A 22,408-nucleotide genomic window follows, 5' to 3' on the forward strand; every position below is an offset into this window, starting at 1 on the left:
TCCTTAGATATATTTTTTTAATCAAATTCAGACTTAAAATAAATATAAACAAAAATTTATATTTTAAGAATTTTTAAATTAAAAAATAATTTATAATTTAACGAAAGGATGTATTAAATTTTTTTTTTTAATTTGAATGCTGAAAAGAGTATTTCATAGAGGTCCAATTAGTTTCGTAATAATTTATTTTCCTTACGTTACAACACAACTTAATATCAGCCGTATTCAAAGGCTGTGGAATAGTCCCCCCTCCACTCAATAATTCCACCAAAAGCAGTCTTGGGACTCTTGAAGGGATTTGAACTGGAAAATCTTGTTAGAATCGCAAAAGTTTTATGCATTTCCTCAGTGAAGATTTCAATGGGTTTCTTTAACGTTGCAAACCGAAGCAAAGACCGAACTCAACTGACCAAAAGTTGAACATATCATTTGATAAGAACCGCACATGGATAGATCTAAAAAAAAAGCCATTAGCTGATAGGGAAATTACATGTTCCCAACGATTGATTGATTGGGATCAAAGCACGTGTTTGGGGCGCCAAACGAGCTGATATGTATGGCCTGACAACTGGCAAATTTTCTCACCTCGAATTTTCTCCGCGTGTCCGGGGAATATTTACGCCCCACTGACCCGGCCTAACCTGCATATAAAAGAAGTATAAACCTTTATGTGTGGGGCTTAACTGATTAGCGGCGCTTCCTGAAGGGAGTTCATAACTTTGTTTTGTTAGTTGACAGATAAGATAAGGTGATGCCATCTCGTGTGTCATGTGAGTGCAAAGTAAAATATTTAAACTGTCTCGGCACTAGAAAACTATATATACATATTAAATACACATTAAATTCGGGGATCCGAAAGTTAACGACAGATCGCTGCTGTTTTCAAGTCACTTGGCGTCCTTCTAAGACTTTATTATATTTTTTCGAAATCTTTCTGGCTCAAAGATGTCAAAGATAGAGTGATTATCAGATAATTTTATATTTAGCACGCATCTATCTGAGATGGATGTGGGATATCAGGGGCAAACACAAACATGTTGTAAAACAAAATACGTAAGCAAAGTTGTCCCAGACTGTAGTACTCGTTTTCGGTTTATCAGCAGTGCGAGTTGAGGGAGCTTCAACCAGAAGCTGAAACGAATCCATAAAAAGTCTCGCAGAAAGTGCAGTTAGAAAATATTTTAGCCCATATCGGGCTACAATTTACAATTTTATTATTATAAAAGAATCTTAAAATTCTTTTCAATGTTTATAAAAACATTTGGTTCAATTTAATGTAAAAATTGTCTTTCTTATTTATGATTTTGTAATCTAAGTTAGTTATAATCATATTTTTAATCGGAAGATCTTCTAATCTTTTTATAATTTCTTCTAATAATATTTATCTTTATTTATTAATGGGAATTTTCAGTTAATAATGTGCTTTTCTCTGCACTTTTAATTCAAACTGTCATTGTCCGACTGACAAATGAAATAGCTCAAATTCTCGCATTTGTTATCGTACATAAGTCCGTCCAAGAGGTCAACACAGTGCTGGTTTTCGTCAGAATTGTTGGGTTGACCGGCTCTCCACTTGAAGAAAGGTGTTTGCTTGCCAGAGGCTGAGGACTTGAACTGTCCCTCCTTATCGAGATCATTGATGTCCAGCCAGTAGATGCGATCCTTGTGCAGTTTCGCCTTGAGGGCCGTCAGTTCCTCTTCACTTCGGATGACTGCCAGTTGGGCTCCCATTTGGCGACAGGTTTCGGCAGCAGAGTACCAGTTCTTTCGTATCTCATCCTCGATGTAGAAGTACCTCGAACCGATCAGTTCGAATTTGGGCGGCACAATTTTCTTATCGAATATAATGAGTTTCCTCAACAGCTCCGCCTGCTGACTTTCCAGCTTGTCCTGTTTTGATGCGATTTTGGTCCAGTTTTCCTCCAAAAACCTTATATGATCCAACATGGGTTTCAGCGCCGTCAGACAGAATTCCCCACACTGATGCACCGGGTCTTCCAGTAGGCACACGGATCGTGGTCCAGCTGAAGATACAATCGTATTCCAAGCGAGTAGTGAAAATAGCAACGCCAACTTGTACATTCTGGATAAGTATAAACAATGAACAGAAAATGTTCTTACTGGCGTTTATATACTGAGAGTCAAAATGAGTGCAAGGTGGGTCGATTTGTATAATTCAATTCTAGCCCAGGGCTTGGATTAAATTGAATGTATTTAGTTAATTCTGTGCTAATCAATTCAGCAAACATTAAACTTAAGACGAGTGGTTCTAGTAACAAAATACCAATTGATTACTGAAATTCCAAATTTATTTAATTTAAAGTTAAACAAAAACAAAAATAAAAAAAAAATAAATTTTTTTTTCTTATTCTTTAAATAATACAAAATGTTATTATGACAAAAATAATTACTTTAAAATATTATTATGAAATAAAAACATATTTTAAATTTTAAAAAATTAATTCGTATTTTTTTTATATTATTCTTACATAATTTTTAGAAATTTAAGATATTTGTTAAGATTTTTACCTAAACTTTGTTGTCCAGCTGGCAGATGTAATTGGTTGCAAAGTGGCATTCCATATCATCCATCAGGGCTTTGTCCAGTATAGCGCAGTCCTGAATCCCGTGGAAGTTGTCGGGTTGTCCTTTGTGCCACTTCATAAACGAAGGTCGCTTGCCGGAGGCAGTAACCCAAGTTCCCTCCTTTTCCTGATCTGTGTATCCCAGCCAATGTTTAGTTGCACTCGGGGTTATCGCTTTGACGGCATTGAACTCTAGTTCGTTCTGAAAGGATGCCAGATGTCCTCCTTTTTGCTGGCAGGAGGCTTCAGCATCACTCCAATTCTTCCTCTCACCATTTTCTACATAGAAGTATCTAGCACCGATTTGATAGAAACCAAGCGGCACTATTTTACTGTCGATCTTGTTCAGCTTCTGTTCTGAGTTGTTGACCGTCACTTCAACTTTCTTCATAGTCGCAGAAAGGGCGTCTAACTTTTCTTGAATAACTTGTAGTTGATCCAGGATTGGCTTCTGACATTGCTGACAGATTTCCTGGATATTAATTCCAATTATCTTGTCCTGAATTTCCTTTTGGATGGCCAATGATTCATTTATGTTGGCAGATTGTGTATTCATCTGTTGCTTAATTTGGGCATACTGATCGTATAACGGGTGCAATGCTGAGAGACAGAAGGCTCCGCATTGAAGTGGAGCATCCTCAAGAACACAAACCGAACTTTGCGCCTTCTCGGATTGGGCCGACCCGAAAATAATGCAAGCCGCAAAGGTGAACCAAAAATTAATTTTAAGCGTAAACATTTTTTGAGCGTAGTGCAAGTGAAAGCAATGCTAACAGTCAACTGTTTATGGATACCATCCCCTAATGCCTTTTATATGTTCTCTCGTAAATAAATTATATAATTAAATGTATTATTCAGACACTGCGGTAATGCAAAGGCCAGTGGCTTCTTTAAAAAGCTAGATAAAATAGCAAACAAAGGGTTCGAAAAGCACTCAATGTATTTATTGGCAAGTCACGCATTTTGAAATAGAATAGAGAATTATTTTGGTAGATCATGCATGTTTCTCAATAATTTGCATTTGCAACCAAGTAAAAATGTATATTAGATTTTATATAAAAAAGAGAAAATATATTATTTAATAACAATAAATAAATATATCTATTGCTTTTTTCGAAGTAAATAATCATTTAAATCATTAAAATGTAATCTAACGCGGACATGAGTTCGTGATTAGTACAATAATTAAAAGTTATTTTTGTTTTCCAACAGTTTAGGCTTATGCCCTAAAAACTAAAGTTTTTATGTACATGAAAATTTGTACGATACACCAATCTAAGCCAAACTTCTCTTCCATCCTTTCTTCCTTTTCCTAAAAAGCTGAGCAATTGGTAATATTTTTAAGATTTTTAAATAAAGGCGCAATCCTTTCTTCCTTTTCCTAAAAAGCTGAGCACTTGGTAATATTTTTAAGATTTTTAAATAAAGGCTCAATCGGGTCTTGCTCAAATTTAACTAATTTGTAATTTACTTGCTTATTTACGTAGGGAGCGTGTATTAGATATATTCAGTTCGCAATGTTCTGGTCAAAAATGTGTATTCACTAAGATTAAACAGCGGTACTTAGCGAATACACCCTCCTGGCATAACGGAAAACTTCCGCTAACGTTGATGATATCGATAGTTCTGATATATATCTATATAGCCGCCAAACAAATTATGGGTTACCGAAATTCAAAAAATGCGTGGATTTTAGAAACTGTTTAGTGCTACGTTTTTATACCCGTTACTCTTATAGCAAAAAAAAAATTAATTTTACTATGTTGCTAATACATGTAACTTTGTACAGAGCATCCTGCATTCCACTTCAAAAATGATCCAATATATTTACTGTGTTTCGTGTTCTTCTAATATACGCTACTTTATATGTCTTTTTAAATCATTCATTGGCCTTTCCATTAACTCAGTGCCTGAATAAAACATTAAATTAGGTAATTTATTTTCGGGAATGCATATATAAGGCGCTAGTCAGCGAATATATTTCGATTCAGTTCATTAAAAAAAATGTTCAAGCTCGAAATTAATTTTTTTTACACATCACTTGTAGTCTGCATCGTTATTGGTTTGACCCAATCCCAGAACTCAGTTTGTGTTCTTCAGGATGCGCCACTGCAATGTGGGCCCTTCTGTCTGTCAGCACTGCATCCGTTATACGATCAGCATGCCCACACTCGACAACAGATGAACACCCAGGCTGCCAACATAAATGCAACATTGGCTATCCAAAAGGAAATTCAGGCCAAGATGAACGACCTTGCTGCGACTCTAAATGATACTGTGAAGATTATACAAAGAACCCCTCTTAGGTTTGACAAAGGATTTGAAAAAATTGGCACCCGATACTTTTATATCGAGACAGAAGTTAAGCGAAATTGGTTTATGGCCAAAAACAAGTGCCGTAGAATGGGCGGCTTTCTAGCCTCTATCCAAAATGCGGAAGAGCTCAATGAAATCGATAATAAACTAAGGGGTGAATCTCACTTCTGGCTAGGCATCAATGATTTGGGCAAAGGGGGCGACTACGTATCAGAGGCCTCTGGTAAAAAAACCACTTATTTGCCCTGGCACACCGGTCAACCTGACAACTACAGAAATAACGAGCACTGCGTGCATATCTCTTCCTATAGTACAGGATTTATTAAACGTAAAACAATGAACGATTTTCCTTGTACATTGGAAAATTATTTCATTTGTCAACTGGATCTGGATATTTAGTAAGCAAATAATTGAATATCCTAATTAATAAAGTGACTCTAAATTCAAATATTATTTTTCAACACAAAACTTTATGTTTACGAAAAAATTATTATTACACAAAACATCCGTTTTCTCATTAGCATTTATTTATGCTAGAAACTTTTTTTGATTTTCCAAAAAATTGTGATTTAAACATATCAACTTGTTATTATACCCTTGCAGAGGGTATTATAATTTTAGTCAGATGTTTGCAACGCAGGGAAGGAGACGTTTCCGACCACATAAAGTATATACATTCTTGATCAGCATCAATAGCCGAGTCTATCTAGCCATGTCCGTCTGTCTGTCTGTCCGTCTGTCCGTTTCTATGCGAACTAGTCTCTCAGTTTAAAAGCTATCGCGATGAAACTTTCCCAAAAGTAGTAAATATGTCGGAGCGAGCCGAAAATTCATTGTAACTTTGATTTTTGGCAACTTAAAAACAAAATTGAATTACGCACGCTGAATCTGGAATCCCTGGAACTGCATCGAGTAAGCATTAAACTATAGGTCTTTACTTTATCCGCAAGGGTATATAAGCTTCGGCTGGCCGAAACTAGCTTCCTTTCTTGTTTTTAACTATATTCTGAGTCTTTGCTGCAAACATTGATATTTTCGTACGCAAAACAGCTTACATTTTGGCCAAAAAATTCAAAACTTCCGTTTCCCAGAATTGCCTATTTTTACACATAGTTGGAAGATTTGACGGGAAAAAAGCGGAATTGGCAGCATTAGTTAGGCTGCTCGATAAAACATCGATAAATCAAAATGTTTAAAATATCGATAGTTGTTATCGATAATCACAATCGATAGTTACAATCGATAGTTGGACGGTAGAATATCGCACGCGAAAAGAAAGAAAACATTGGATTCGGGCATTTGGAGCCCACAGCCCCAAAAGCGGCAAAAAATTCGTGGCGTTCGGACGTGTTTCGTTCCCGTTCGTGCGTGCGTGTGCTTGTGTTTTTGTGTTCAGCGTGCGGCGTTTGCGAGGAAGAGGAAGATGAATCAGTAGTCAGAAATACAAATACAAATGCTAATAATTATATTCGAGTGCCGCGGCAATCGGGCATTATCTTTATCTTTATCTAAAGGCAGAAACCGAGATTAGATAAAATACACGGCGCGTATAAAGAGTGGAAAAGGCGCAGAAAGCAAGAAAAAAGAAGAAAAGAAGAAGTTCAAAGCCAAAGTCCGTGTGTGTGTGTGTCTGCCTGTGTGTTCGTGTGCGACGCTTGCAAAAATTGTCGGTGTGTGCGTGTGTTGTTTTTGTTAGTGCACCTGTCTGCAAAATAGAAATAAAAGAGACGGCAAACAAAAACCATAACAACAAACAAAAAAATTAAAACAAAAATTTACTAGAAGAAAAAAAACGCAAAACAAAGTCAAAGTGAAAGAAGGAAAAGGAGATAAAAGCGAGTGAGAGAACGAAATTTGGTTTATAATTGCCTCGAAAAAACCGGTGAAAGGAGAGAAAAAACAGGAACTACTACCAAAAATCCTGTTTTTCAAGGAATTTCTTTATAAAGGTGAGTTTTGAACACGGGCATGACACACTTTCATTCAACGAGTTCACACTTTTTCGGGGGTTGACGAAATTCCTCTGGATGCTGCGTGTGTGTCGAAATTTCTGTGATTTAACCTAGACCAGAAAACACACACTTTTTGAAGGCGGATGAGGCTGGATTCGGGCCCAGAACCACCCCCTTTTGGGGGTGGTTTTTCGCTCTCAGCTGAGCGGCCTCGCTTTTCTCGGTGTGTACATATTTTGAAGGCCATGCCGCAGATAGATCCCATTAAAATCAACAGCATTTTTGAAGGTTTAGGGAGAGTTTTTGCCAGATACATTTGGAAACCTGTAAATCACCCATTCCTAGTTAAAAAATAATATTTTTAAAATGTCTCAATAGTATTATGTAAAGACTAAATTGTTTAATTCAATAAATAAAAAAAGATTCATCTCTAAAATCATTTTTATCTACTAAAATATTTCAGTATTAAATCAAATCAAAGCAATATTTTTTGTAAAATGAATGAAAATGGTTTTAAACAATTAAAGTTCTTGGAACTCAAATTACTAAAAATAGTATAACGACTTTAGAGGGAAATCTTGCACACTGTTTCGTTGATTTTACCCAAAATATTTCAATTATACCAAAAAAAACGTATAAAATGAACTGTCTGAAGAAAGAGCTTCCTTAACGTACGATTTTCATAGCCAAATAAGCCCATAAATGCGCAGAGGCAGACACAAAACAGGTGAACTTGACCCAAACACATGCATTCAACATTGAGATCCAGCCCCTTTAACGCTCGGCTGATCTAGATAAATGCAGAGGGGCAAATCCAAGAGTTGCACAAGGCATCCCCCTTGGCTCCCTCCACCCCCCGTCCCTGCCTTGGACACCTATAATCATTTTCGAAAAGCTCACACGAAATAAATCAGCGCAACTTGGACACGTTTCTTGTCTAGAAGCGAGAGAGATGGCTAGATTGCAGGGTGAAAGAGACGGCAACGTCGGCTCATTAATCACAATGACTAATTTGTAAAGTCTTTCTTACGTTACGTATCTTATTTTTCTCGAATCTTGTGGTGTTTTCATTTGGAGCCGACGACGGCGGTCAGTTTAAGCTCATTAAAGTTACTCAAGGGTTAAAAATAAATTGCGGCGGGAACAAAGGTATAAAGAGCAAAAGAGACGGAGAACAGGGAGCTGTGAAACAAGTAGTCAGATGAATTCAATGCCCTTCTTGGTTTTGAGCCTGATAACACAGATGCTATAAAAATCTAAAAATAGTCTGGTAGTTTTAGATAAGAAAGTTGTAAAACTCTGAACATATTTAAAGCAAAGAACATATTCTTATTGCAACTTATCTTATTCTGTTTGAAATATCATTTTCCCCCCTTAAAGCATTACGAAATTCCAATAAGATTACTGCTGAGCCCCAAATGCCGTATAAAGTGTAGGGCATCACGAAACCCAAAACTCGCGATCAAATGTCAAAGCCGCTCAGTAGAGTTTTAAAAAAAGAGAAAGAAATAAGAATGGTGAGATCGGTGACAGGTGGATTTTGGTTCTATGTGCTGTGGATCTCCACTTCTTGAGATCTTCTCCGTTTTCCAACTTTTCCCATTTTGTTTGTTTTCCTACTGGTTCTTTTCTACCTGCTCAGTGTGTTTGTGTGATTTTTCTGGACTTTTGTCTTTGAGTTCTGGTTTTTTTTTTGCTTTGCCTTGCTGACTAAGACGTTTGCCGGTTGTGTTTTTTTTTACCTGGCGACAGGTGCGCATTGAGTATTTTTGTAGTCGTAGCTGGCCATGTTTTCTAGTTTTGGAATTCAACTCGTTTCTCTCGCTTGAGCAATTTATCTACAGGCGGTTAAAGGAGGATCCCTCTTACGAGGATTTCCTGGCATGATTCTCATACCCAAGCACGTTTAATTTGGTTTTTCTCACTGTAAATGTATCTGCGACTGTGCCAAGCCAAGGGCTCACGTATCTCATAGATGCGATATGAAAAATCTGAATATTCCTACTGCGTCGGCATTGTCAGCCCCTTCCACTTGCATTCTCCCTCTATCTACATCATTGGCTCGGTGCCTTCAGTCTTCTTTTATTGCCTTTTGGCCAGTCTGCGTTCTTTTTTATCTCGGCCGCTCTCTTATTGGCCTGCAACTTTAAACTGTGCCCATTAAATATTATGCCGTATATTCCAACTAATGGGGCATGGCTCAATTGGAAGTCTGTGTTGGCCGCAATCAGCTCGGAAATAAGGAAAAGAAAAGGCTAAGAATGGCAACTAGTAAAGGAAGCTGTAAAATGTTGGTTAGTACGCAATCAAGAAACAATTTGAAGCATTTCTTGATTACGAAAATTGACTTACAAATATTTTTACTAGTTAAAACTTTATTTTATGCGAACTCCTTTCCTTTGAACATAGTTAATTATTAACATAATGCATGATTTTAATATTATAAGATGGTATACTATATTTTTGAAAAAGCAAATAAACATCTTTATTAGGTGCCAATAGAACCACTTTTCTTCACCTTTCAATGAGGAACTCCCAATTGTAACACCCTAAACCAGTTTTCACCTGGCCAAAAAAATTCCCAAATGCATTCCACAAAATGCAACTGTAAATTTGCCAAGGCAACAAAACAAGACAAATAAAAGAGAGAGGGCTCAAAATTATGGCAACCTGGGGGAATGTCTCGACTGAAGTGTGGCCTGCACTTTGGCTCCGAGTCTCACCTGTATATTCTGTGCCCCCCTTTCCCCCCTCGTCTGTCCAACATTTTGGGATAATTTGCAATATGCGTTGCACATCCATTAAGCCGCCCGAAGTCAAGAGTTGCCACCAACAAACAGCAGCAGCAACAACGGCAACAGCTAACAAAGGTGCAACATTTTTGCTGCTGCATTTTCCTGACTTTTCGCCCTCACCCTCCACTTGTTGTTCTGCTCGGAGATTGGAGTTGGCTGCTGCTGTTGTGTGACTTCTACCTTTTTCCTCTCCACTGCCACTTCCATATTTTATACTCTGTCCAAGGGTATTACTCTTAACAACAAACATTTTTAAATTTAAGGTAATTCAAATTACTTTAGAGTTATTAAAAAAAAGTGTTTTTTCTACCGCGAAAAATCAGAAAAAATACTTCATTCATTTCGGTCACAGTTAATACATAAGTAATAACTCAAAAGTCTTCACATTCCGGGATTTCATAGATTTTGTTTCTAAATTTTTTTCCGAACACCCATTAAAATCTTAAAAATACATTTAAATATTATGGATTATATAATATTTTAAATTATTGTTTTTATTAAATCCTTAGTTTCTTATATTTTCAAAAGGAATAAGGAATTTTTACCAAACACTCATTGAAGTCTCTTCAATTGAAAATATATGTTATTTTATAAAATAGTTTTTATTATAGCTATAATTTATTATATTTTTAAAAGGAATAAGCATTATTAATTGGATAAAAAAACATTATTATTTTTCCAAAGTTATCATATTTCCCATTTGATAGGGCATTCAAAAATCCCACCTTCAAAGCCGAGTCTTATTTTATTTCTGTTTTGTGTCTGGCCTTCTGGTGCTCTTCAAGTTTATCTTAGCACTGTGCACTTTTATTGATATCATGTAAGTTGCCGGCGCTTCCTCAGCGAGGCAGAGTTGCAGTCGGGAAATCGGGGAGCCGGGGGTAAAATGGTGAGGTTTGCGAGGGGCAGGAAGGAATTCGGAGTGGATGGAGCACCTCGAGGAGATGAACACATATAGGAGGAGTTCTACTCGCACTTGAGTATGGCTGGAATGCAGTTTACTTTGGTTCGGGCCAAGTTAATGGCAAACCCGATTCGATAAGACATGGCTGCTGAGCACACAGCTCTTCTCTTTCCCAAACCATCTTCACTCGAGTTTGTATTTATGCCCGGGGAACTCCTCCTTACTCCCAGTTCGATTTTCTCCTTCAGCTTTCTTTTTTTTCGCATTCTTCCACGGCCATTGTTTGAGGTCGTTTCTAATGACTTGAATTGCATTGTATTGTTTTGTTGCTTAATTAGAATTTGTTGCCGCATTTATAGTTAGCTACTATTTTTAAAGTATTTTCGCAACGGTTTATTTTATGTGGGAGTCTTGGGATAAGAACTAGTTTTTGGGGGTGGAGCCGGAACCCCCTGGAATTTATGGAAACTAATTTATGGACTGGGAAAGGAAATTATGCGAAATTAGTAGTTTAATTACAGAATTTTATCCAAAATTAATTATTTTTACTACTTTCTGAGATAGTATAGGCAAAAAGTCTTAAATTATTATTTTTTACTAAGTAGTGAGTGTGTTTTGTAATGGTTTTTCCTCTTAAACGCCATAGGAATGAGATAAATAGAGATTATGGGATGAGGAACTGCCAACTCATGATCATGGATCACATTCCATGAAAGGCTGGCAACCCCGGACCACTTTCATCCTCATCATCCCATAATCATTTCACTTCAGTTTACTTTATTTACTCAACTAACGAACTATTAACGAACAACTTAATCAGGGAAAATTGCGGGATTACAAGTTTTAGCCAGCTGCCGCTCCCTGTGATGATTTGGGCTTAGTAACATTGGACGGGTAAACATTGTTGCTCGAAGAGCCCCGCCTTCCCCGCAACATCCCATCGATGTCATAACCCATTAAGTGGGATTGGAATTCGGTCCGCAATGCCTGCAATTGGCTTTGGCCATGGCTTGTGCCAAGTTTGAAGAGGAAGTATTATGCAGTCGGCCCAACAACTGGCCAAAGTTGCTTTTATTTTTGTGGCAATTTTTTAAAGGCAATTTCTCCTCGTTTTTTTTTCCTTTTTTTTGGTGTGACAGACTGGCAATAAAAAAATAAAGGAAAAAGGGAAACAAACTTTATGCGTCTCGTTGTTGTCTGTCCTCAAACTTGTTGTCGGGTTGGTAGGGGCGAATAGTAGGGGAAGGATAGGCAAAATTGTTTGAGAACCTGCAGGGAGGACTTTTTTAAATTTATTTTTTGAATTGCAACAGCTGCGTTTGCTCGGCCTCGTCTTCTCTCGACGGATATTATTGCCTTTGGCCAACTGCCAGACCAAAACTAACTGGCAATAATTATAATTTATTGTTCGCAGCCTAGAAGGCAAATAGTGAGAAATTTGTATAAAAGTTTTATGGAAAACTAATCAAAATAACAGAAAATGTTAAAAGACGTTTTTTATGATTAATTAAACTTAGTAATGTAACATTTATAACAAATGCTAAACAATTAAAATAAATGTATTAAAATGCAATGTATACATTTTAATTCCTATAAGCACTATTATAGTTTAAAATATATAAATAGTTTATAAATCATTTCTTAAAAATAAGCAGCATAAAACAAAATTCAGTACAGAACGAAAAAACAATTAAAATAAATTACTGATAAAAGCCAAAACAAACAGATTTTAAAATCCCTCTAAAAAAATTGCGCATTGCTCATCACCAAAATTAAAACGATTTTTTAAGCGCAATAACACAAGCAAGTGACAAGAAACAAATACAAAAAAAAAAGCAAATTGGCAAACAGATAAGCTGAAGACGTAATACATGAAAAGAAAGGCGAAAGTGAGCGTCAAGTGGCTAAATCAGAACAAAATAAATAAATACGAAATAAAACAAAACAAAAGCAGCCAATTCAACGTAGAATTCTCAAGTGTTTTTTAGTGCTCGAGGCTGTCAAGAAAAATAAAATATATAAAAAGAGATCAAGCAAAATCAACTTATTAATGATTGATGCAATTTCCATTAGTGGGAAATTTGGCCGAAAAATTAGTATAAATCATAAACATTCAGGTCAAATCAGGGCAAACGAGAGGCCTTTGAAATAGATCATCAAGATCAAGGTTTTTTACTATAAATCAATCAACCAAAAAAAAAAAAGAACAATAAAAAACCAAACCAAAATCAATAACAAAGCGATTGCCAAAATTTAGTTGGCCTCTTTTTGTGGGAGTGTTTGCTATTTTATCTGCTAACGCTTTGTGTTTGCCTTCTTGAAGAACGAAAATAAGCAACATATATAGCTAAACCCTCAAAGAAAAAAACTCATGCATGGCAAAAAATCAATACAAAAAAAACTAATTAAGCGAAAAGCTCTGGGAAAAATCGAAAGAGATAGGAAAGAAAAAGAAAATGCGGCACAAGGCAAAATCGGCAATAAACCAAAGAGAGGCAAAACTAAGAGGGAAGTGTGTGCGTCTAATTGCAAAAAAAAAAAAATAAGGCTGGGAGGTAATGGCAAATAAATAAAAATCTGCGAGGGTCAGCAAATATGATTGAATGTTGAATATCTGTTGGCCATGGTCAACACAATTGACTCCACGAGTGCGTGAATGTGGGTATCTGTGTGAATGAGCGCGTGTTTATTGTCATTAGACGGAAAAAGTCAGTTGGGTCAGACGCGGAAAGATAAGATACAGCCAAAACGACAAGTCTGAAAACTAGCAGATATACGTAAAAGTGGCACGATAGCGAGAGCGAAAGGCAGCGAAATTTTAATTTTTGGGAAAGCAAGATATCGCTTTGATGAAACTTCGATCAGAAAGTATCAAAGGAAAAAATCATTAGAAATTTAAATCTAATATGGCGCTTTAACTCGTAAAAATGAATTAATTTAAAATAAAAAAACACCATAGCATTATATTACAAATGATGTTCAATGATATTGTATTGTTATTTCAACTTCGAGTTAGAAAATGTTTTTCACTATACGGACAAATGTACGGACAAGTATACTAACATTTGTGGGCCTCTTTTGTTTTCCAGAATTAAACTCAGCATAGGAAGTGTGGTTTTTATGGGGTTATGATGTCAGAGAATGAAACTACCAACTGTAAAAATTGTCGAATTTATTGAATGGCATTTCTTCTTCCTCTTCTTTGTCTATAACGTTCTATTTTTTCTGTTTGTTCTTGCCAAATGAATTGGAACAAACGGAATACCCCACCCTTTATCTCCTTCCTTCTCTGTCTCATTTCGAATCGCTATTGTTCAGTAATTCAACTTGACCCCTATACACAATATTTCCCTATTGTAGCCGTTGATCTCCTTCCATTTGATTGTAGTTTTTTTGTGTGTCTTGTTACGCCAATTTAAATTTCTACCAACAAAGAAACAACAAAAAAAAACTCAATGAAAAATGAGAAAAGCGGAAATAAAACAAAAGTAGTACCTCATTTTTTGGGAGTTTATTGAACTTTGTGCTGTCAGTCATTTAATAGAGTGCGAAAGGTTAGAGAAAAAATGTTTGCCAAAAATAGTTAAAAATATAAAAAACTTCAAGCGGATTAAAGTTCTCGAGCGAAGCAGATCAAAATCCAAATAAATTTCCCAAAACGTTTGCCCTTCAAAAAACATTTTCCCCCCTGTTGTTTACCTTTCATTTTCTTGAGAGCTGTAAAAGAAGAAAAATAACAACAAGTGTGAAAAGTTTGTTCTATATTTAAATGTTTAAAGATTATCCGATTACTCAACGAGCCACTTGAAACTAGCCCCAAAAAAAATTAAGGAAAATAAACACTTTATCCGCACTTCACTTAAAATGAATTGCTTTTCAATCCGAACCGAGCCGTCGGTAAATTTGTTTAATTAATTCGGGTCACTGCACCTCAGACATTTAATTAAAAGATATAGATAAATGCAGATAGAAATGGGAAAATGGCAGCTCGCGTGCTTTTCCAACCTTCGTATTTTATTGGCCCCCAAAAGTAATCGCACTTTGCTTTGGCTAATTGGCAGCACACCTTTAACCCACGAAAGCCGGACCGCAATTAGAGTCGATTACCGCTCAACTAAATGCTTTTTCCCTCACCCAACTGGCTCGACTTTTACTCCACTTCGCCTTTTCGGTTTTCTAATCGCAATGAAAGTCGCCTTAGTTGCTCGCTTATCAATTATAATTCGAGTTACATTTTCTTCTTTGTAAAAAGAAAGTTCCGATTGGATGTGGTCAAGTTGGAACTGTTGAAAAGTTAAGATAAAAGGATTTTTTTTTAAAGTAAACTATAAAACAGTAAGAATAAGTTTGTAAGCAAGATGATTTTTTTTTTATTTACAAAGAGCAGTAGGTAATTTATATTATGATCTATAAAAATACAACTTTTAATTTTATGAATACTTGTTAAAATATTTAATTTAATTTCATAATAGCCTCACTTTTCTACACCTCCCCCTTTTCAAAATTTCTCCTATCATTGGTTGCGCCTCGTTAAATGCTTTTGACTTTTACTTGTCGACAACATTTATTTAAGTTATGCTTTTTGTGCCTGATATTTTGCTTTTTTTGTGTCGCCTCCAAGGCGCATTATTATTTTCACATATTAATGAAGCGCACGTTTCGTCGATTTTGCTTGGGTTGGGTGCTATATTGTTGTAATGTTTAAAGTATGATTAGCGGTCCGTCATTGTCATCATCCAAATCATCGCCAATGACCGTTGCTGGTTATTTATGCGTTTCGGCTTTTTGTGAGTAAAAGTGAACAAACGACCCTCGAAAGCATTTCAAACAAAAAACACATGACTGCGATCTTTGGCATTCCATTGATACGATTTGAAGTGAGCAAACGTGACGAACTTTCAGTTCAATCGATTTGGTCTGGTCACATGGATATATCTTGATCTTCTTGGGGTCGATGGTACTTTCTATCCATCTTTCTCACTAAACTTAAAGCGAAAGTTTTCTAAAAATTATGCGTGACAAATTAAATATTTAAAGAAATTTAAAGGCACATTTTTATGCTTGATTATTAAATTTCAAACAAAAACTATTTATTTAGGATCTAATATATTTAATTTGTTTATTAAATGTATTATTCCTTATCTGTAAAATTCCCAGTATTTCTTATGCAATCTTTAAGAAATTATATCACAACATATTATTCATTTCTTAAATTTGCCAACATATGGAAACACTCATTCAGTACCCCATTCATTCCCTCTCATTTTGTTCGGCCATTCCTTTCAATAATATTATATTGTTCAATCAGACTAAAAGTTTTTGGCTGGCTTGCGTGTCGAATTGGCATTAATTCCATATCGGACAATTTATTTGCCAAATACAAATTCATTATTTATACGCATCAAATATTTTGGCTGGACACATGTATAAGTTTTTCCTTAACTTTTCCTTGACTTCGACATTCGTTTGCTTTTTTAGCCATCTATAGATATATCTATGTGTTAATAATTTTGCCTTGCCATTAGATGTGAGTAACAAAAGTCTAAACATTTCCGTTGTGGCAAGGTAAGTGTTTGGTGGGAAATAAATAGCAAATATTTTGTATACTCTATATTTGGGTTGATCATGGGCAATTTCATTAAAGTTTTTTAAGTGGTGATAAAAAAAATAGTAGTGGCTAGAATTGATTTATTTCATTACTTACTATTTTAAAAATCAAATTTAAAGTTTAAAAAAAAACACAAACTTGTTCAAATGTATTTTAAAATTTTTCCAAAAACTATTATTGTTTTGTAGACTTTTTATTAACACTAAAACTAAATTAACCGCTTTGCTAACTTATTGCTTTAAAAATAGTATTTACCACTTTTCTCATATTTATTACCTCAACTTGTCCATGTATTTTACACCTCATTTCAATTAATACTTACCTAATTGAGCTTTTCACACGTGTAAAACTACACTTTCAATTGGCAATCAACACAGTGGCGCCCAATCGTAAATTGGCATTTGATTATGCAAGCCGACAGTGGGTGTCATAAATAACCCGACTGCTGTCCGAACTAATAAATTAAACCCGTCCTTCTGCGCATTTTCGGGGGAATGCAATTAGGGTCTTATCTGCACACGGCCAGATGTTTGTCGGTGCCAAGAGTGTTACTATAACTATAACTATGACTAAACTGCGCCGGCAGTTTGGAAATTTCACACATTCCGGCTAAAAAGTTTTCTCAGTTGTCTGTGGCAAATTACAGTTATAAACAATGCGACGATGCCTTGCCACATGGCCAAATGCAGTTGCAATTGTCGGAGGCATTAATAATGCATGTGCACACAAATACACGGCAAGAAAAAAATCAACAAAAAAAATCCACAGACAGGTTGCACATTTTTATTGGCCCGCTAAACGGACACAAAACCATTTTCGCTTGCTTATGCTTATGAATTTTTCTACAACTCTATGATCGAAGTGGACTTTCTAGCCATAAAACCTCAACAAACGTAAATTGCCTTAGAAAGTCAAAGTCGTTGGTTTTATGGAAGGGGGATTCGGAACCCAATGGAACGAGTCGAGTCGTATCTGAGTGGCATTTTTTCATGATTTTTGGCATTGCCGAGGTCAGTGTCGAAGTTTGAAAGTCATTGCGATAGCCGCTTCCTTGTTAGAAGTCTGGGAATCTGTCAATTATTGTTTTTAGATATATGGAGAGGTAAACGAAATGGCAAGGGGAAAGGTAAAAACAGCAGTGGTTTAGATAGAGAAAGTAAGAGGGGAGGGTCTAAGAGTCTAGGCTTGTAATCGAGTTGGTTTGGCGGTTTTCTAGTCTAGCGGAGAGCAAGAACGGTTTTGAAAGTAAGAATGTCTTTGGAAATTGAGTTCTAGAAAAGTTAAATGACTTAAAACTCTTAAAATTTATATAAAATAAAATTGTTTAATAAACAAATTAAATATTAATAATGTTACCAACTTTTAAATAAATTATTCAAAAAGGAAAAAAAATAATATCATAAAATTTATATACTAAAAATCAGTAAATAATAATATCATACCAATAACAAAGAAATATATTTTAGGTCATCATTTCCCATGTTTTATATATTTAGAATACAAATAAGGATTACAGATTTAGGGCATTTGGCAAATATCAATATTTAATATTTGAAATGAAGATTTATTTTACCCCAATACTGTACAAATAAACTCAAAACCCAATCTATAATCAATTGTATTTGCAAATAAAACACAATATTGCAATATTTCCGCTTGAAACAATTAAAACAAATGGTTTTTTCATGTGGGCCAAAGCAAATGGTAAACAAATGCGATGAAATTAAATTAAATAAAAACCGTTTTCGATTTCATAATCATAAATTCGTTGGCAGTTGTGTTGATGGGGCTGCGAATGGGCCAACAAAAGTGGGTTAATTCGCACGAGCAGAAAGAGATAGCCGCTGGGCGACGGAGAGAGGGAGATAGGAACAGATGTGAATAGCTCCCCAGTGGATTTTTATTGTAGGAGAGTATGTTTCATACACACCATGACTTGTTTACTCTATATATTCCCTATTACGATAGCTCTGTGCAAATATTTAATCGCTTTAATGATGTCTATTGTATGTCCCAATGCTTTTGTTATTAATTTTCAACCTGTTTTTACTCTTATCTTTGCAGGTAATAAACAAAGTCTTCTATCAACTTCAAGTCAAAGAGTCAAGGCAAGTTAATGGCCCACAGAGGTACCAGCACAAAAACGAATCTCATATCAGGCAACGCCCATCGTTTAGCTGCTTGTTTAATTATAGTCAAAATAAGCCGAAAAAGAACTAATGCACTTGGCTGTTTATACTTTGAATGCTCTGTTTTTTTGTGGGGCGTTTAGCTAGAAATTTGTTGATAAAACGGGAAAGGAAAATATATGATTATGGGAAAGCATTAAGGAATATTTAAAATAAAATTTTTACATATTTAAAAGTATAAAAATAAAAAGGGAAAAAATAATTTTATTTTTGTTTAATAGCAGGCATATTTACAAATTTTAATAGTTTTTAACGAAACAAATAATTTTATGTTTGTTTTAGAAATCAATTACATAATTAAGAAATGCAATTTTAATATCCTGTCTAAAGATGACTTATTTTTAATGCCGTTTTTAAAGAGTATCTTTAAATATCACCACCCAAACTCCTGCAAATAGAGTTATTTGGTATATTTTACGATTCTCAGGACAACCCCCGCAGAGTTGAGTGCTCCACTTCTGGTTCCAGGTGGCTACACCACCGCCACAACCATCCAAATTAGCCATGATATGCGCTGGTTTTTAGGTGTGTGGAGGTGTTTTTTTTTTTCCCCTCCCTCCATTTTCATGTGGGCGCACCTTCGATGGGGGAAGAATGTAAGCGTTGCACTTAGAAAAATTACCCAGTGGTCTGGGTCTCCCCCAGGTGTCCCCAACAACGACTCCCACAACAAGGAGCAGCACTAACCACCGAAAAAAAAAAGCACATAAAAAATAATAAACATATGCCCAAACTGTCTTCGGTTGAACATGCAACTCCATAAATACCAAAGAACGCACATAAAACACGTCGCTTAGTTCGTTCCACTGAGTATTTAGACCAGACCGAGTTGGCCAGACATAGGCTGCAGTAAACCCCATACCACCTACCTTCCCCCTCCCATAACTCCTCCCCCTTTGGCACACCCATGCCTTGTTGTTGGTCACTGGCTTCCGTCTGGGGAGCCACGTGCTCTTAACTGGCCCGAGTTTTCAGTTTGCAACTGACTTGACTGTTTGGTATTTCTACAGTAAGGCTTTGAAAACGATTTCTATAAAATACAGAAATATTATATCTTGGAGATTCTGAGATTCTGATTTTGAAAACTCGCAATAATATAATAAGATTGATCTATAAAGTTGTTATTTTGTAAAAAATTTAATTAATGTATTGATGATTTCTATAAAGACCGTTTTAAAGGGCTTGTAAAGAAACTTTTCTTTTTCTTCTTATTGGAATAAGTAAGTAACATCTCTATGTACTTAAACTTTTCGATGTTGTACTGTAGTTGTGACTTTTATTGCTGTTGTAGGTATTGTTATTGCTGCTGTTACTATTGCTGCGGTAGTTGTCTCTGTTGTTTTTTTTTCATGTCTGACTGCAGTCGGAAATGGCATTTGACTGTTTGACTGCGTTTTATGCTCGCTCTCGGCGCGACTTAAATTATTCCACATTCGTTGGCTGTTACTTTTGTTGCTGTGTTGCATTGCATTTTGGTACGTGGCTTTTTTGTTTATTTACTTCGACGATTGAACGATCCCCCCAAAGTAACAGAAAAACTTGTTTGGTCTCGAATTTCAATTTTTGCCGGCTTTGATTGTTTATTACCTGGTTTTCTGCCCAGACAGCTTGGTAGTTTTGCCTGGTTTTTGTTTGTTCCTTAAATTGTCTCAGGTTTAGCTTGATTTATTGTCAATGATTTTTGAGGGCAGCAATGCAAACAATTTGTTTAGGAATTTCCTGACTCAATCGACCTAATTGCAAAAGCTTGTTATGATTTTTCTGATAACGTAATTTATTTGTTATGCTTTTTTGCTGTTCGCTTTATTATTATTTATTTATCTAGAGTAAATTCCGCATTTAAGATCAATCATTAATCTACATTTCTGACTTGACTTGGGCGCCAAACCATTCTTCTAAAATTCTTTTATTTTCTCTATTTATCTATCCCAAGATTTTTGGAATTCCATTCACACTTCATTTTACTGACTGACCATAGCTGACTTTGCCAACTGTCCAGACAATTCCTTCAGGGAATTTGCACATCATTTTAGAGCCAAAATACCCTCCTCTTTTCTGTCTTTTCCAGCAGACGAAAAAATAACAACATATTGGTTTATATATACACTTTGAACTCTCATTCCTATACTTTTCTGACATGTGAATTTACCGAATAATATGGCGAGTTTGTCTGCTCAACAAATGTTGCAGTTGGGCAAAAGAAAAAAAATGAGTAAAAAAGTTGAAAAAGAAAAAAATATATATATACGACGAGAAATATTTTTGCCAACATCTGTTCCGATGAACTAAAGCTGGAGCGTGAGAAGCGGCACACGTAGCTGGAAAAAATTTGATATACTTAGCAAACAGAGAATGAGGGGGCAGCTCAAAGTTTCTTACCTATGATTTTCTTCGCTCTTGAGGTGCTTCTTCGCCCCAGACAATCCCCATTTCAGTGAGTTCTGTTTGGCTTGACTAATGCCAACTCAATTTAGCCCAAGCCACTGTCAGCCGTAGTTAGTTGTCGCTTTTCTTCGACGCATTTCCCCCAAACCGCCATTCCCGCTGTGGTTGGAAAACGTCTGGCAATGCTGACAACGCCCCCGCAGGTAGATTTTCCCTCGCTTTCCTTTTTTACCCTCCCAAAGTTTTGCAGACTGGCGAAGAAGAGGGAGTCTACACAAAAAATATTCCTCTCTTTTCTATCAAAACTTAATATTAAAATAATATCCAGTTTTAGTTCAAACGTTGTCTTTAAATTATAATTTGATATATAATTAATCTTTAAAAATATATTTTTATTACAATCTTTATTTAATATTTTTTCCAAGCTCTTTTGGTAATAGTTTTCCTCAGTGATCCTTGGAAAACCTTTAGTCTTTGTTGTCTGCATATTTTTGGTTGGCCAAAATCGTCAGTGTGGCTGCTTCCTGCCAAACTAGCTAAGGTAAACAATGTAAGAAACGATGGTGGAAAAATTACAGAGATGTTAGAAAGTGGGAGTGTTGGGTAATGGAAGGGAATACCACTAAAACTGTTTACTCTTTATGCGTGGTAGTTTTGCGGTGTTTGCTGGGTTCTTAATTTATTCAGGACCGCTTTTAGAATATAGTTTCAGAATAACACCTAAGATTTTGTTTTCCCAACTAGTTGAACAACTATATTTATTGGCATAATTGGTTAGCTCTTCCTTATTTAAATAATAATAAATTTATGCATAACGATCTTAGGGCTCTTGTCAAGTATAAACTCGCTTGAATTTTAATGATAACTCACTCTCTTCTTGACCCGTTTTACGTCATCACGAAGCAGAACAAAGGAAATCCTTTATGGCTCCTCGAAATTCCTTTTGGCCAAGAAGTGTTTTTTATGCCACACACAAAGAACCAAAGGAAATGCAGTTGTGCACATTTTTTTTGTATTTCTCCTGTTTTCTTCAAGGTGTTTGCCCTTGCCCCTTGAGTTCCGTTGAGGTGTGTGTGGATAGCTTCCTTTATGGCTGCTTCCACAAAGGAAAAGAGACGGCGAGAGACCAGAAGAAAGAGACAGGGAAACGAGACTTCGCAGCCAGCTTAATGACTCACTTGAGCAATTTTTTAGTGTCATTATTCCGTTTCCTGGACTCAAGGTTCGCTTTCTTTCTTTACCGTTCTGTTCATCGAATTGTCAAAAAATAATAAAATAATTCTCCTCTTTTTTTTGTGGTTTTCACTCACCTATGCAAATTGGAATGTCATGAAGTCGAAACTTGTGTTCTATGTAACCCGTTTCCCCATTTTTTTCGGTTTCGTTTGCAAATTAAAGCTAACAGGCCGAAAAACTGGGTTAACTTCGGCATAACTTTCCAGCGACAATTGCACAATTGCTGGGCTAAAATTATGTTTAACTTGCTGTGACATTTAATTAGTGTTGGGGGAAAGCTTACCCAATTGTTGACCCAAAAATCCATGAATATCCCCCCAAGACAATGACCTTCGGTTGAATGTTGAATGACTTTTCATGGTTCAGAAATTACTTAAACTTGAACGGTTTTGTAAGTCAAACAAAAGTTCAGTGGCCAAACGTTTAATTGATATTTAT

General features: G+C 35.8%; 2 protein-coding genes across 4 annotated transcripts in view; one reads left to right on the forward strand and one right to left on the reverse strand.

Annotated features, from left to right (window-relative positions):
* Window positions 1-1,244: 1,244 nt before the first annotated feature.
* Window positions 1,245-2,813, reverse strand: LOC108065930 (accessory gland protein Acp29AB). Its single transcript, XM_017154192.3, has 2 exons — window positions 2,530-2,813; window positions 1,245-2,083 (listed from the first exon to the last, which is right to left on the reverse strand). Exons 1-2 carry the CDS (start codon window positions 2,586-2,588, stop codon window positions 1,438-1,440), a joined length of 705 nt encoding a protein of 234 aa, XP_017009681.2. The 5' UTR covers window positions 2,589-2,813; the 3' UTR covers window positions 1,245-1,437.
* Window positions 2,814-6,152: 3,339 nt separating this feature from the next.
* Window positions 6,153-22,408, forward strand: part of Wdr62 (WD repeat domain 62) — a 66,220-nt gene continuing 49,964 nt past the window's right edge. For 2 of the 3 annotated variants that reach the window (XM_070211513.1, XM_070211515.1), the window contains exon 1: window positions 6,153-6,850. The gene's annotated coding sequence lies outside the window, so the exon portion shown is untranslated. The remainder of the gene's footprint in view (window positions 6,851-22,408) is intronic. The other variant, XM_017154239.3, reaches the window with a different exon arrangement.

This window comes from Drosophila takahashii, chromosome 2L, assembly GCF_030179915.1.
Source record: "Drosophila takahashii strain IR98-3 E-12201 chromosome 2L, DtakHiC1v2, whole genome shotgun sequence".
NCBI lineage: Eukaryota > Metazoa > Arthropoda > Insecta > Diptera > Drosophilidae > Drosophila > Drosophila takahashii.

Coding starts and splice junctions, on each gene's coding strand:
- LOC108065930 (XM_017154192.3), bottom strand. CDS start 2,588: ATGATATGGAATGCCACTTTGCAACCAATTACATCTGCCAGCTGGACA. Junction 2,084..2,529: donor AGCTGGACAACAAAGTTTAG/GTAAAAATCTTA, acceptor ATACTTATCCAG/AATGTACAAGTTGGCGTTGC.